A 15866-nucleotide genomic window follows, 5' to 3' on the forward strand; every position below is an offset into this window, starting at 1 on the left:
ATTTTGCAGAGTTCTGGCAGTGCTCCTCCTGTCCCTCCTTGCACAAAGGCAGAGGTAGCGGTCCTGATGCTGGGTTGTTGCCCTCCTACGGCCTCCTCCATGTCTCCTGATGTACTGGCCTGTCTCCTGGTAGTGCCTCCATGCTCTGGTCACTACACTGACAGATACAGCAAACCTTCTTTCCACATCTCGCATTGATGTGCCATCCTGGATGAGCTGCACTACCTGAGCCACTTGTGTGGGTTGTAGACTCTGTCTCATGCTACCACTACAGTGAAAGCACCGCCAGCATTCAAAAGTGACCAAACCATCAGCCAGAAAGCATAGGAACTGAGAAGTGGTCTGTGGTTACCACCTGTAGAACCACTCCTTTATTGGGAATGTCTCGCTAACTGCCTATGCTTTCCACCTGTTGTCTATTCCATTTGCACAACAACATGTGAAATTGATTGTCAATCAGTGTTGCTACCTAAGTGATCAGTTTGATTTCACAGAAGTGTGATTTATTTGGAGTTACATTGTGTTGTTTAAGTGTTCCCTTTATTTTTTTGAGCAGTGTAGTTAATGTAAAGTGTATAAATCACACAATAAAGTTAAACGTTTACGATTTTGTGGGGCTGCAGTATTAGCTGCCCAGGGCCACGTGCAGCCTGTGGACCATAGGTTGGACACACCTCATTTAAGCATTTTAATCATTAAACAATTATCAGATCACAAACATTTCTGTTTTATTCGTGATAATGGAGTAAGATATCTTGCCCTTTTCTTGAACTAAAGTTGCTTTTAATCAAAATTAGATTAGATCTAAATATTTTTAAAAATCCCCATATGTTATGTTATATTGTATTATATATATTAATTATAATATATACATTTTACTGGGGTGGGTGTAGAGGTAAAAACTTTAGGCTGTTATTTGTGACTTATCCTTATTTTTACAGCATTTAGAAAACCTTTTTCCAAGTCTTATTCAGCTTAACCTTACAACAGACAAAGTATACATTTTCAGTTTTTCTCTTTTGCACACAGAAAGAGCTGAAACATGTTGTGACAAACAATTCTGTCAAATTAATTTGAGCAATTGTTTAGCTGACTCCAGAGCCTAGCAGTCTATTTCTTAAGTCAATGCAAGGACATAGCTCTTCTACAGCTTATATCCTGGGGATACACAATCACTTCTGTCCCTGACAAATTGTAGAAGGAATTGCCATTTTGCATGCCAAGCATTCATGTTTCCATCAGGGCTTTTATGCCTGAAAGAATCCTCTGAATTGGCACAGGGTAATCTTAGATTATTTTCCTTCAATTATTCTCCTTCACCAGTTATTAAAACATCAATGATTATATGTTACTAGCCTTATGCACAAAGCTGATAAGCATGGCCAAATTTCTTGTAAGATCAAACTAATTTAACTATATGATAATTATAAATCGTGACATGCTGGTCACAATTGCCAACAAATGTACATCTCTAAGGCAGATAGATCCTTGATTTATGCTCACTTCAAATGTTGCTGGTCTGTAAGATCATAGGAGATGCTATTCCAGTAGCATCACACCTGACTATATAAGAGAAGTGTGCTTCTAATTGAATTTAGAGCTGAAATTAATATATTAGTAAAGAAGCCCTGATAGTCATCCATTATTTTAAATTAGGGGTAATCAGATACTGAAAGGAACTTCCTACCAAAAAAATGTCAAGAAATAAAACAGGAGAGCCATTGATTAACAGACTGTCTAACCAGTAGGTAGTGACACCTAGCAAACTTGGCTCTTCTTGAAGACAACATATGGAAGTTCAGTCCTGATTAGTGCTTGAATAAGAGATCACACACACCCCCAAAAAGGAAAAAAAACACCCCATAAATACAGTTTTTATAAGTCCTAAAGGAAACCAAGGTACAGAACTTCACTAGGGTTACCAAGAAAATTATAGGGCTTTGTTTCTGTAATTAAAAGTCATACTTGATTTGAGACATTATTTACACATGCCATACTTTCTCAATAATTATATGCAAAAAAGCTATGAGCTAAAATGACTATTCAGTCCAGAATTATGCTAGAAACTTATTTTTCCTGATTTTCTTCACATGGGTTCATGCTATCTGGGGATGACAGCAGATATATTTCAGAAGTTCTAGAATGTATCCACTTCTGGAGTAAAGAGAACATTAGGGGAAAAATGAATTTTCAGGAATATGGTTAAACCACAGGAAAAGGAATTCTACCGTTCAGTTGGATTGCCCTTGTCAGTTTCTGAATCATGGGGCAAAAGTAGGAAGAAAAAAAATGTTTTATAAAATGGTTTAATTCAGGAAGAAATAAATTCAGAAGTCATTGCATTAATACAAGGTTACTTAAATAAGAATTTGAGGACTTTAGAAGCCTTAGAAGAATTTTGCATGGTCACTTCCAAAACTATGTACCCAATACCAAATTCCATGCCAAGGATCTAATGTGCCAAGAAAGAGCAAGGAAGAAGTCAAGACTAAGGAGCAGTACAAACCAAAACGGACACAAATCAACAAACCAAAACGGACACAAATCAACAAACCAAAATGGACACAAATCAACAAACCAAAACGGATACAGCTGCCTTTGATATGCCTTTCCACCTATGCTTTCTCATATATAAACACTGTGCCCTCTCCTTTTTCTTCTTTTATTGCTGTAAAACCTTTTCCTTGGTACTCTGTAGCCCCCTCAACAGGGGACAAACTTCAGTAACCACCTACATTCATCTCATCTTTGCTCCAAACATTCATAAATACTTTCCAGTTGCAAGTTTTATGCATGGAGCTCAACAAGCTGTCAGCATTGCGAAGAATCCGTTACAGTCTCCCGGGGCTATGCATCACCAGTGGGAAATATGCCTGGAGCACAGAAGTCAGGGAAGTCTGTCCACAGAAGCCTCCTCTACAGAAGCTTCTTGTTCTTAATCAAGAGTTGCTTGCTCTGACCTTGTCTACCCTTTCCTATTATGTTTCTTGTAGCTTAGCATGAGGGCAAGAGTGAACTAGTGTGTTTTCAATGATATAAAGCTGGCTGAAAACCTAGGGCAGAGGGTCGCCTCAGAATACATCCTCTAAGAACAAAATGAGCAAGAATTGAAGTATGAGGGATGGTTTGCAGAAACACTGGGTTCCTCTATATGCAGTACTTCCTGAATTGGACAGATTTCTAAGACCAGAAAGAAAACTGGCTTTAACACACATAAACCAGCAAGGAGTCTAAACCTCAAAAAAAAAAAAAAAACACCACAAAATCTGTTTCCCGAAGCTGGCAGACCTCCTCAAAGTAATGTTCAAATAATAATTTTTGATGGAACAATATACCAAAATAATAGATGATAAAACATTTAAGTAATGTTAATAAATACACTTAAATGCAATAAAAATTAAATCAGATTTAGTTTATGGTTTTGCTCAAGCCATTGGGGGTAGGATATAGGCTCTTTCTTCACTCCAAAAGTGGTTGCTTTTAGGAAAAGGAAACGTGCTTCTGTTCTAAAGCTGCAGGCTTAGGGAATATTCTTTGCTCTCTGTGCAAGTCTTCATTTGTTCTCCACAGAGCATCTTTCAATAAATACAGTTGAATAAACAATGGAAGGATCTTATCCCATGACAGTTGTTTAGCTTTTCCCCATAGGTGGTGATCCAGACATGATCAAATGCTTGTTTAATTCTCATCCAAGGTGAGCCATCTCATATTAAGCAACCTCCTATGCATGGGAAGAACTATGGTATGCAGACAAGGATCAGGTATTAATTACATGGAACGTGAGCTATTGAGGATAGCAGTTCTTCTCTGTCACAGCTGGGTCTCAATCACAAGAAACCCAATGGAGTGCTTGACTCACCAAACATGTCAAAATTCTCTCTGTTTTGGATGTTGTGCAGTAAATCACTTATCATCCAAAGGTGCCATTATTTATCACCTAGGCAAGAAAAGGCAATCTAAGGCTTCAACCATATTTTGCAATATGATTTTTATAATTCCCAACCAGTTAGTTAGATATAGTATCCTAGAATATCTGAAGGACATCAGATTGCCTATCTCTGAGTTAGAGATTGATTTGCAAATGGAAGAGCTCCATTCCTAGCCTGAGGGCTGGAAATCACAACGAAGCTGTAGTCACCTACACTATGCGTACCTGAATTACGGAAAAAGGCTTTCCAGTATTCTTCAGCATGCTTTCTTGTTGCCACCAGCCATGAGCAAGGAGATGGAGTAAAGAGGAAGCAACATAGAAATGGGCAACTGGGGATGGTAGTTCTTTGATAAAAAATTTCCAGGAAAATTATTTTTTTCCCTCCTTCATTCTTCAGATTTAATTTTATTCTTCTGACAATTTGAAAATACATGAACCATGGTATATTCCAGCTTTCACTAAGGAGTTCTTGCTGTGTTTTTAGTTTATTCATAGAATCGGAGTGAACCATATCTGCATATGTAATTACATTTTTATTGCTGTTATTATCTCTGACATAAAAGGCATTTAAAGGAGAAGCTAGAGGTAAAATTGTTGGAGATACAGTATTTGAATGGATTTGGGATGTTTTATTGTTGACTGTTTTGTACAATGCCGTGGGTTTGCATTGATATGTTAGTATGGAGGGTAAATATTTTTTTAAATGTCCAAAAGTGGTCCAATCAACAGTTGAGAGATGTTGGGTCCCCAATTCTATTGGAGCAGGCATATCTTAGGGACCACGCATATCTTTTGTATTCCCATAATGTTGGTTTCGTATGGAGAAGATTGTACCATGAAAGAGCAAGCTGAGATTAGGCTTTCTCCCATTTCACTTTGCAGCTCTGATCTCTGTCATTGCTGATTATCCCACCAACTTATATATTGTTTCAAAGCAAGCTTTATAGTGACAGATAGCAAAACTATAAATAAGAAATTGTGAACATCAGCTGCAGGGTCCACTGGACAATTAAACTGTGGAATAATTTTGACCGTGCAAGTTTCTCTTTAGGTTCTCTAAAGGCTTTAGCACCTTTTGTAACGTATGCTGATTTTAGATTGATGGTTGCTTAAGCTCTAGCAGACTTCCCAAGACTTCATGTGATTTCACCAAGTGAAGGAGAACCATTAGAAAGGGAGGAGAAATATACAGATCTAGCCTATTTCACAACATGGTTAGCCTTAGATATGTATCTATGAGCTGGAACAAAAAATAAAGCATTATCTAGTCCTGACTCCCTGCTTGCCTTGGAGGAAAAATCAATCCCCGTGTAATTACCTTGGATATTCACAAAGATCTTGAAATTACATACTAAGTCATCCATAATGGCCTCTTCTTTGTTAGTTTTCTGTTATATTTGTGTTTGTATAATTAAGGAGAGTTTGTTGTCTGTTGTCATGATAATGAAATATATGTATTTAATAAGTGGTGGGATAGGAATAACTTAACAACCGGTTCTCTGACTGGGTAGGTGTGGCCGGTTGGTCATGTGGCTGGGTGGGTGTCATCACTCATCACACTCATCCCTGTATCCTGGACACTCGCCTCAAGGGCAGAGGTAGGATTCAGCCAGATGGGGCTAATCCTACCACTGGCTAGCCCTGCCCCCACTCATTTTTTTGCCCATTTTCAGGCCAGTTTTGGCCCGAAAAACAGCCTGCAAAATGGCCAAAAAAAAAAAAAAAAAAGGGCAGGGGCAGGGCCAGCCAGTTTGCTGAATTGTGCAGAATCTTAACTACCAGTTTGCTTGAACTGGTGCAAACCAGCAGCTCTGTATTCAGTGAAGATACTACAGATACATAAAATGAAAGCACAGCATTTAAAATATCAAGCTAAAATACATAACTGTCAGCCTTCAAGATTTTCTTCCTTTGCATCTTTCGGCTGTCATAAGTAACAGGGGGAGGAGGGGAGAAATGGTTATGGGAAGCGAGCTGGAAGTGTTACAAAACAGAACTGTATAAGTTGGTGGGGGGGAGATTCTTGCTTAGGCTTCTATCCTATGCTATGCTATGCGCAGCCCCAACTCTTTATCAAAATATGTCAAGGTTAACAGACAGAAGCCTCATCACCACCTGGAGATGCCCACATGATGCTATACACAACTTTTAATTGGGTGAGCCAATTGTACTATTGGGGGTGGGAACGTTGCCATCACTTTGTATATGTGATTTACGCGCTCATTTTCTCAGATTCAGAATTCTTTTGTTGCTACCACTTGACTTCCAGTAAAAGATATCTTTTCTCTAAGTAATGGAGTCTAAGTATTTCTTTCTTGGATTTTGAATGGAGCACCAGCTGACAATAACAATTACATAACTGAACTAGTTTGCTGTACGCCAAAAAAAACCCTTTCTACGAATAGAAAGATATCAATTAATTTTGTCCAATTATTATTTCAGATGATTGAATGAACATTTGTCCTTACTCTGTTTGCCAAGGGAAGATTTCTATAATTACCTTGGAGTACAAAGAACAGACTGTACTCAAGTTTGTACATTTGCACATTTTCAAAGATATAGGCTACAGTCCTACACAAACTTTCCTAGAACTAAGTTTCATTAAATGCCCTTAAGTCCTTAGTAGACACACATAGGATTGTAATAAGCAGCATGTATTTAAGTTATATTTAGCCAAATGAAATTTCAATGTAATTTTATGAAATAGGTTTTACAGGTACATTATATTAGGATTTTTCTTCCACTGTTTTCATTATTTAAGTTTTAATGAAAAAGGTGGGCTATAATTCAATAGCAGAGCATCTGTTTGGTCTGCCAGAAGGCCAATTCTGGACCTCAGCATTATCAGAAAGGAGAATGAAATAGCAGGTCATTATTCAGACCCTGAAGAGGTGTTGTGATATCAGCAGAATCTGGTATGTTGGTTCTCTACATTCTACGAAACCTGTCGAGCGATTGCCTTTCACACTGAAATGAAAACTCCCAAGTCCTTACCCAGTTTGTTGCTTCTACTTATGAAGATTATGTGAATTTAAGAGGAGAATTTAGAGTAACAACTTGGTAACAAATGATTGTAACAAATGCAAATCTGATTGTCAGCATTTCAAATTTCATCTACTTTTAATACTTGTATTGAGTATTAAAAAGTCATCATGTATCAAACTGAAATAATTTATGAGGGACACAGTTATTAAAGAAGTAGGAATGGTTTACAACATTATTTGGAGTCAATTATCAAACTTAAATCATTATCCATTATCCTGACCACAGTTCCCACAACACCACTAACTTCTTCCTTTTTAGAGAAATCTGTCCATTTTTCTTCAAATAATGATCAAGCTTTTACCGGATGGCAATTTTACAAATATAGTTTGTTAATTTTGGGGGGAGTTTGAGATGAATTGTTCTCTTGTGATGAAATGTGCAAGTGGAGAAGGACTGGGAGGCATCTCAGCAATTGCACCATGGCTGTCAAGAGCAGTTGTGTAGGTTGCTGCATAAATGATTTATTGAAGCTTATACACAACAATCTGGTCAATTAATCACCAGCATTAATTAGTGCTAGATAAGGGTCAATGGAATTCAAGGGAGGATGGGGTGCTATTTGGGGGTTTCTTGTGGTAATGCAAGCATTCTAAACTGATGACATGTTTTAGTCCACCCTCAGTTCTGCCTGCTTTTCTCCTACAGTGGCTTCCCAAACAAGAAGTAGCACACTCCAGAAATCCAAAATAAGAGACTGCACAGTCATGAACTATATGGAGGAAGGAATAAAAGATTTAGAGTAGCCCATATCTATTAGGTTAGAAGATTATAGTTTTAATCTGTTAAGATTTTTGTCTATTAAATGTACACAAAAAAAGAACAGGGCTCAATTGAATTTCAATGTGTCATCTTTGGGCTTAGGCCTGATATGTTTCATTTTTATTTTAAACCCTAGATGTGATTATGTTAAACCTGAAAGCCATATTGAATCACACTCTACACATACCTGCTACTTACCTGGGCATCGCTGTTCGCTACACCGTCTAACCTCATCTCCACTTCCTTCACACTGTTGCCCAGTAGTAGCTGCACCTTGGCATATCCTTATTCTCTTCTCCCAGCCACCATCACAAGACTTGGAACACCCACTCCAGTGGCCCCAGTGATTCCACTGACCATTAGCTGAAGAGAAAAAAATGTAATAGTTAGATAAAACAACAGTAATTATTACAAACAGACTGACAGAAATGGGTAAAACAGCCATTTAAAAAGGACAGAACAAAGTTAGTTGAGAAAATACCCAGAATGGGCAGAAGCTAGCCAAAATTAAGCATATATTTCAGTTTAGTGGGAGAGAGCAAGAGCAATTTGCTTAAATCTAACTTAAACACAATATAGCGTTGTCCATATTGTAAGAGCAAAGAGAGGTAGCTATAGCTGGGAAAAAAATGCAGTAACTGGGAACAAATCCCACTGAATTCAGTAGAAGTTGAATAGGTGCATTGGATTGCACTGCAAACATATATTGATGGCACCCTCATTTTCACAGCATGATTGTAACATATAAATACGTAATATTTTAAATAATTAGTAGTTTTTATTTACACAGCTATTCTAATGTTGCAGCATAGTACAAACAATTTATTCATTTACACAGCTATTCTAATGTTGCAGCGTAGTACAAACAATTTATTTTTATATATTCATCAATATTTCTTGTGTTCATCTACTGTAAATTTATCACTATATTTTTTTATTAATGCTACCAAATTAAATAAAAAAAAAGGACTAGGAAAGAATCTTTAGACTCTAATGATAGAAAAAAGGATTCTCATTTGCCACTTTGGCTTCAGCTTACAGAACAATTCTCGTTGACTTAATCTTTCAAATATCACCCTAGGAATTATTCCATTAAAAAAAGCTTCATTAATAAACAGTTTCTAATCCTTGGAAGAGTTATGACTTTGCAGTAAAAAGCTATCCTTGAAATGTGTCACATGGTGGATTTCTTTTTCAATATCCTCAGTAGGAGGCAGTTTTCATAAGATTTTTGTCCTTCCCTTCAGCTTTGAATAGCAACTGCCCTTAATTGATAAATTGTGAAATAATAAATAAAGTAAAATGTTAGCAAATCAGTAGCACATTAAACTCACCTAAAAGCAAATGAAAGCAACACTAAAAGTACTACTGTTCAGAAGCCATTTAGCAGTGCAGTCTTAATCCCTGGAACTTGAATGGGGGCCAGTTAAGATGATGTTGTGCTGCCCTCTACCTGTCATTGCTAGCTGGAAAAACAGGTTTTTACATGGGGAAGGGGAGGTGCTGCTGCTGCAGTGATTGCCACCATGACACCCAGATGTTTTCATCAGTTTTTGCCGAGATGTCTTGTCGCTGAACAATGGGAAAACCTTTTTTTTTTTAAAGAAATGCCTGCTGCAGGCATGTCAATCAGCTAGTCTCCCATTCATCCACTGCTGGCATTATAACAGATGGAGCTGCCAATTGAAGTTTTCAGTCAGTTGAAGGTATCCCCATCCAACTGAAGGTGTCCCCAGGACTGAGGAGGAGGAGCTATTTTTCCCAATCTCACATAGGATTTCGTTCTGGTGCAGTGTTACACTATTTACTTTAAAGCCACTGTTTTCACATAAATGTCTGCCTAACAGCAGCTGATACAAAGGTGGCCCACCTTATACCGATAAGATAATGAAGCTGACAGAAAGCAAGACTGAAAGCAAGGGATGTTTTCTTTTGTGTGTAAAGGATGCCACACACTGCTGTAGTTCCCCATTACCTCAGGAGATAATTAAGCGCTGAAAGCAGAGGGCCAAATTCTTCGCAGGCCCTTATAAATGAATTCAAAATATCCCCATTGATAAGAATGGCTTTTTCAATTCACCCCACCTCTTTTTGCAGTTTGAGAACATTTTTCTTTTCAAATCACTCTCTGCTTTCAAACAAACCAACACCCACCCAAAGATCCCTTTTCACGTTGCTTATGCCAACATATATTATTCAGAGCAGCACATAAACAAGGCTGTGAGTACCGACACTAGAGAATTTTGTTCTGCTTGCATTTTTAAGCAAACTGACATGATCTCAGACTAATGTTTTCCCTTTGGATTAAGCATCTTTGTTATGTACTACAGCTCTTGCTCTGAATGTTTCAAATCTGGATATTTGGGGAGGAAATATAGATTAAAAATAGACATTATTGGATAGAGTACTTTAAAAAATACATTTAGAATAACAATCATTATAAAACCATTGTTTAAATAGCAATAGCACTTAAGACTCATAGTGCTTTTACAGCCCTCCCTAAGAGGTTTACAGAGTCACCCTATTGCCCACAATAATCTGGGCCCTCATTTTACCAACCTCAGAAGGATGGAAAGCTGAGTCAACCTCGAGCTGGTCAAGATTGAACTCCTGGCAGTCAACAGAGTCAGCCTGAAATACTGCATTCTAACCACTGCATCACCACAGCTCTTAAATGTAAATTCTTATTAAATGAAATGAAATGTAAGTTCTTATGTAGTCTCCAAATTAAAATCTTGCAGATTATTGCAGAATTAAGGTGCACTAGTTGCATGAATTTACACTATCTGGGACAGTTCCAAATTAACCTTCTCTGTCTTTGGTAGAGACAATCGAAACGCAGACTTGAAAGGAAGCTACTACTCCTGCATTTGTTGCTCTGCCCATCTTCAGTTTTCAAGTGTGATCACAACCTGACAAGTTACTAAGAGCTGACTTGAATACATTTTTAACTTAGACTGGAAGATGAAAAAAAAAACAAGCCTGTAAAAGCAGTAGTTGTAATCCCCAGATGTTTCCTCTATCCAATCTTTTGTACTGATCCTTCTCCCAGTGAAGTGAGAGGGAGAAAAAATTCCACTCAGACTTGCCAAAAAAAAAAAACACATAAAATAAGAGAAGACAGCAAAAGAAAAGGAGAAATTCCTTTGGGAATTTCATATATTGCATTCCTCAAATCCTCTTCTTTCCTCCTTACATATTATGGAATGATCCAAATGTGTTTAATTGCCTTTGCTCCAACAGGCTGCTCCTTCTATACTTCCTTTAATAAACCGACAATCCTAAAATCTCAAACAAGAGGATTTACTATAAATAAAAGCATCAGAATAAAAGCAACTGGCAAAATGCTCTTTTTTCTTGAAGGTTAAGGTTCTGGAAGCCTAGCTTTGTACTGAAGTTAAATCTGCAGCAAGGAAATTTGGGTCAGGTATGTGTGCAATTTTGAAAGGTTAAAAAAACTATGTAGAAAGTGGTGGAGGAAGAGGGAGAGAGAGAGAGAGAGAGATGGTAAGTGTTAGTAAAATATAAAATGAACTGCTATAACATGTCTGAAATTAACTAGTCTAGCCAAGAATTCTTTATCTACTAAAGTTATTATAAACAGTTTCAGCAAAGACATTTTGGAATTAAATGTTTTTCATTTCAGCCAAAACCAGAAAGCACATAATCAAAATGGAATATTATTAACTTGACTGGCATAAGACTTGTTGCAAATTTAAAGCAAAAGAAACTGAACTGAAGCTACATGAAGTAATACATAATGCAAACAAATTAATTTAAAAAGGCATATTGTAAATGGTATGGAGAATATAAAGTGTTTGAAGCAGATGATTTTTTAAAAATATGAAGGGAAACAAAATAAACAGAGAAATCTTAACTATCCAGGTTGGTAGAATTAGGAGAAGGAAAATTATTTTGACAACATTGGAAATATTTAGTAAAATGCAAGTATTTCTCTTTTTAAATTATGGTAATTTAAAATAGCATTTCTCATCTCCTTAGCTTATTATACAATAATTCTTTTAAAGAGCAATTAAAAGCTGCCAGTGTCCAGGATTAAGAGACATTCCAGAAAGAATGTTTAAAGTTTCTGAACTTTGAAATACTGAGCCATTCTTCAGTAATATATTGTCATTACAAAATGATTCCCTTAGCAGATTAAACTTCAGCCCACGTTTCTTCTGACTGCGTGTATGACCGCGTGTAAAAAATGAGGTTTTAAATGTACCTTTCATTTTCTCGTATTCTTTTTCTTTTTATAAAAGCCTGCTCTATAAATATATAGGAGTAGCCTTCACTAACCCAAGAAGTAGTAAATAGTAGTAAATAGAGTTTTTTCCGATACATTTTTTTTTTAAATCAGTCTTTATCTCATGCAACATTAAACTGTAAAGAAGCAAAAACAAAAAGGATGCAGCTTATATATGGGAAAAGGGAAAAAGGGAAATCTCCCTTAAATTTAACCTGGTGACAACAAGGGCATATCCATGTTGTTGGACTGGCAACAATAGGGAGATTTACTCTGTGTTCCTCTTGGATTTCTTTTCTCCCCCAAATTCTCAGCCTGGTCTACAGTCCTAGAGTGACAGCCTCCTATTCGAAACCAAATCAAGTCAGACTCTGCTAAACTTTCCTCATGGTTAGCCAAGGCCAGCTTGGTACTGCTCCCTGCTAAAGATTAGTTTTAATAAGCCACTTAGGGCTTTAGAAGGCCAGAGTTTTTCCAAGTATGCCCAGAAGAGGACCAAGAGCCAATGCGACCACTGTAACTTTGATAATATATATGTTTTCAGCAATTGGCCACAGTAAACAAGGTTACTGCATCTTTGGCACTAGTGGAGTCTGCTGAATAGTTTTCCAGGTATTTCAGCTGGCCTGAGAAGCAAGTTCTCTTTTGGATGTTGGGCTCCAATACCCAGCAAAGTTAGCCAGCATAATCATTGTTGGGAGTTGCACAGTGGTAATTTTTTTTTATTTTTCTTTCATCAGAGTAATCTAAACAAGATATTAACTAGTTTAATGTAATCTAGACAAGGTGTTATCTGACAAATAACTACACCAAGATATCTGTGTTCACAAGGTTTTGCAGCAGATGCTTATTTGATATCTCAAACTGCAGTCTAATCAAAATGAGGCATTTCATTATTATGGGTCTTGTTGAAGCATTTTTAAATCCAGGCCCTATAAATTGTCCTTCCCTCTTCTGTTATTTTAACACTGCTATTAATTCATTCATTCATTCATTCGTGCCCCACCTTTATCTTAGAAGTAACTCAAGCTGGTGAACATATCCAACATACCTTCCTCTTCCTATTTCTTCCACAACAACAACCCTGTGAGGTGAGTTGGGCTGAGAAAGAATGATTTTATGTTTACTATTCCCCTTCCCCTGGTATTCTAAAAATGTATATAAATGAGCAGAAGGAGAAAAAAATGATGTTTGTCATGTATTAAACACGAAGCAACTGTTTTAGCCAAGGATGGTAAGAAGGATATATTAGACTACAGGAACGGAAGTCCAAGTTCAATTGCCTAGATCACAGGTTAGAAATTGCTCAAAAGCATACTAGATAATCTTGTGCCCCCCCAAGAACATCTCTTGTACCCCTAACAATATCTCTCAGCCTCTATGGCATCACAGGATGTTAAGAGAATAAAGAAGAATATCCAATCTTTTTCCCACCACCACATAAGAAGGGATTGAGAGAATGTAATGTACCTGTACATTCAGAGTTGTAACATTCTCTGCTTTCTGCCCATGGACCTCTGCACTCAGAGCCTCCGTGTGCTGCTGCTGTGCATTGTCGACTTCTCTGCTGCGTGCCATTGGAGCAGGTCACCGAGCATTGACTCCAAGTACTCCACTCTTGCCACTGTCCATCAACTATTGCAACAGAGCAAAATAGAAATGAAAACCACTTGCCTTAGAGGCCCAAAGAGTTTCTTCTTCGAGTATAACTTGTTCATTTTAGATTTACATTTGGAATTGAGCAGAGCAGTGCTTTTTTGTACTGTGAGTTTCATGTTTATTCATATTCATTGATGATAATGATAACTTTGTTCTAGATCAGGGATCCATGGACTGGCACCATTCCTCAGCTTGCCAGCAAACAAAAAGCGAAACTCCATGCTCAGGATGCCAGCAGCATGTGAAACCACACCTCCTCTGGTCCACAGAAAAACTTCTCTCCACAGAACTGGTCCCTGGTGCCCAAAAGGTTGGGGGCCACTGTTCTAAATTTAACTCATAACCTGTAAAAGGTATAGATAGTCTCTAGGGTTTAGAATGCCCTGTTTACTGATAACCCATAGTTAAGTATGGAAGCTATTGTAATACAATTCGAGTTATGTAAATACACAATACTTCAGGTTAAATACACAATGATTCAAATTCAATACTACTTATACAGTACTATGCAATAATATTGTCCCAGTTTATACACAAATGCAACTTAAAGGCAGAGCTTGGGAATGGGAATTAACTAGTTCTTCAACTGTGACTATATGCCATCACTTAATATTTGCTAGCCTCTACTTCATTTACATGCTACTTTTGGTTTCCAGTAGATGTAGTGTTGGATCGGTGTAGGAATAATTTCTTGTCGGAACTGATGGCAACTCTTGTCTTATTCATTTCTTGTCAGAACTGATGGCCAAGTATCTCTTAAGAGGGATGGGCTATATTTTAGATTTAACTCAGAAGACATGCTTTAGAAAGTCCAGGAGTGTGAGTGCAGCACCTATTTGACACATATTAAAGACAACACATCTGTTTTCATAGGCAGGTGCTTTGTTCATGCTCCCTCTTGTTCTATGATATCTCTTCTGAACCTAAACTGAAGCACTGCACAGCAAAAGTGCCTTGCAATTTATAATGTCCCAATCAGCAATTGTATTCTAGATTCACAAGTAAATGAGATGCTCGGGGTGAAGCACACTAATTACCCAACACCAATGAAAGATCCAGAAGAGGCATCATGAGTAACATTTTGAATATGACAAGCAAGTGATTGCTTGTTCATGAGCTCCCTATATGAAAAGCACAGGAGCCTCTGTCACAAGGAGCTATACATCTACCTAAACATGGTAGGGCGGTATTGTCTCACACCAAAGACTTGATTTATGGCAAGTGGCCAAAATAGATTTACTTTACTTAGGGATTTAATCAGTGGCACTTGATATCCTAACATTGATTAAATCCCTAAGTAAATCTGTTTTGGCCACTTGCCATGAATCAAGTCTTTGGTATGAAGCATATAGCCTAAGGAGTACAGTTGAAACTCGAAAAATTAGAATATCTTGCAAAAGTTCATTTATTTCAGTAAAGCAATTTAAAAGGTGAAACTAATATGAGATAGACTCATTATATGCAAAGCAAGATAGTTCAAGCTGTGATTTGTCATAATTGACATGATTATGGCTTATAGCTCATGAAAACCCCAAATCCACAATCTCAGAAAATTAGAATATTGTGAAAAGGTTCAATATTCTAGGCTCAAAGTGTCCCACTCTAATCAGCTAATGAAGCCATAACACCTGCAGAGGGTTCCTGAGCCTTTAAACGGTCTCTCAGTCAGGTTCAGTAGGAATCACAATCATGGGAAAGACTGCTGACCTAACAGTTGTGCAGAAAACCATCATTGACACCCTCCATAAGGAGGGAAAGCCTCAAAAGGTAATTGCAAAAGAAGTTGGATGTTCCCAAAGTGCTGTATCAAAGCTCATTAACAGAAAGTTATGCGGAAGGGAAAAGTGTGGAAGAAAAAGGTGCACAAGCAGCAGGGATGACCGTAGCCTGGAGAGGATTGTCAGGAAAAGGCCATTCAAAAGTGTTGGGGACTTTCACAAGGAGTGGAGTGAGGCTGGAGTCAGTGCATCAAGAGCCACCACACACAGACGGATCCTGGACATGGGTTTCAAATGTCATATTCCTCTTGTCAAGCCGCTCCTGAACAACAAACAATGTCAGAAGCATCTTACCTGGGCTAAAGAAAAATAGAACTGGTCTGTTGCTCAGTGGTCCAAAGTCCTCTTTTCTGATGAGAGCAACTTTTGCATCTCATTTGGAAATCAAGGACCCAGAGTCTGGAGGAAGAATGGAGAGGCACACACTGCAAGATGCTTGAAGTCC

At 37.7% G+C, this 15866-nt stretch overlaps 1 protein-coding gene across 3 annotated transcripts in view; it reads right to left on the minus strand.

The window, feature by feature from the left end:
* ADGRB3 (adhesion G protein-coupled receptor B3) overlaps positions 1–15866 on the minus strand; it is a 517279-nt gene that overhangs the window by 313642 nt on the left and 187771 nt on the right. For all 3 annotated transcript variants that reach the window (XM_087915807.1, XM_087915799.1, XM_026695170.2), the window contains 2 exons: positions 13455–13619; positions 7934–8098 (listed from right to left, as the gene is read on the minus strand). In XM_087915807.1, the coding sequence (XP_087771933.1) occupies positions 7934–8098; positions 13455–13619 (330 nt within the window). The remainder of the gene's footprint in view (positions 1–7933; positions 8099–13454; positions 13620–15866) is intronic.

This window comes from Pseudonaja textilis, chromosome 1 (assembly GCF_049901715.1).
Source record: "Pseudonaja textilis isolate UNSWEBS1 chromosome 1, rPseTex1.2, whole genome shotgun sequence".
Taxonomy (NCBI): domain Eukaryota; kingdom Metazoa; phylum Chordata; class Lepidosauria; order Squamata; family Elapidae; genus Pseudonaja; species Pseudonaja textilis.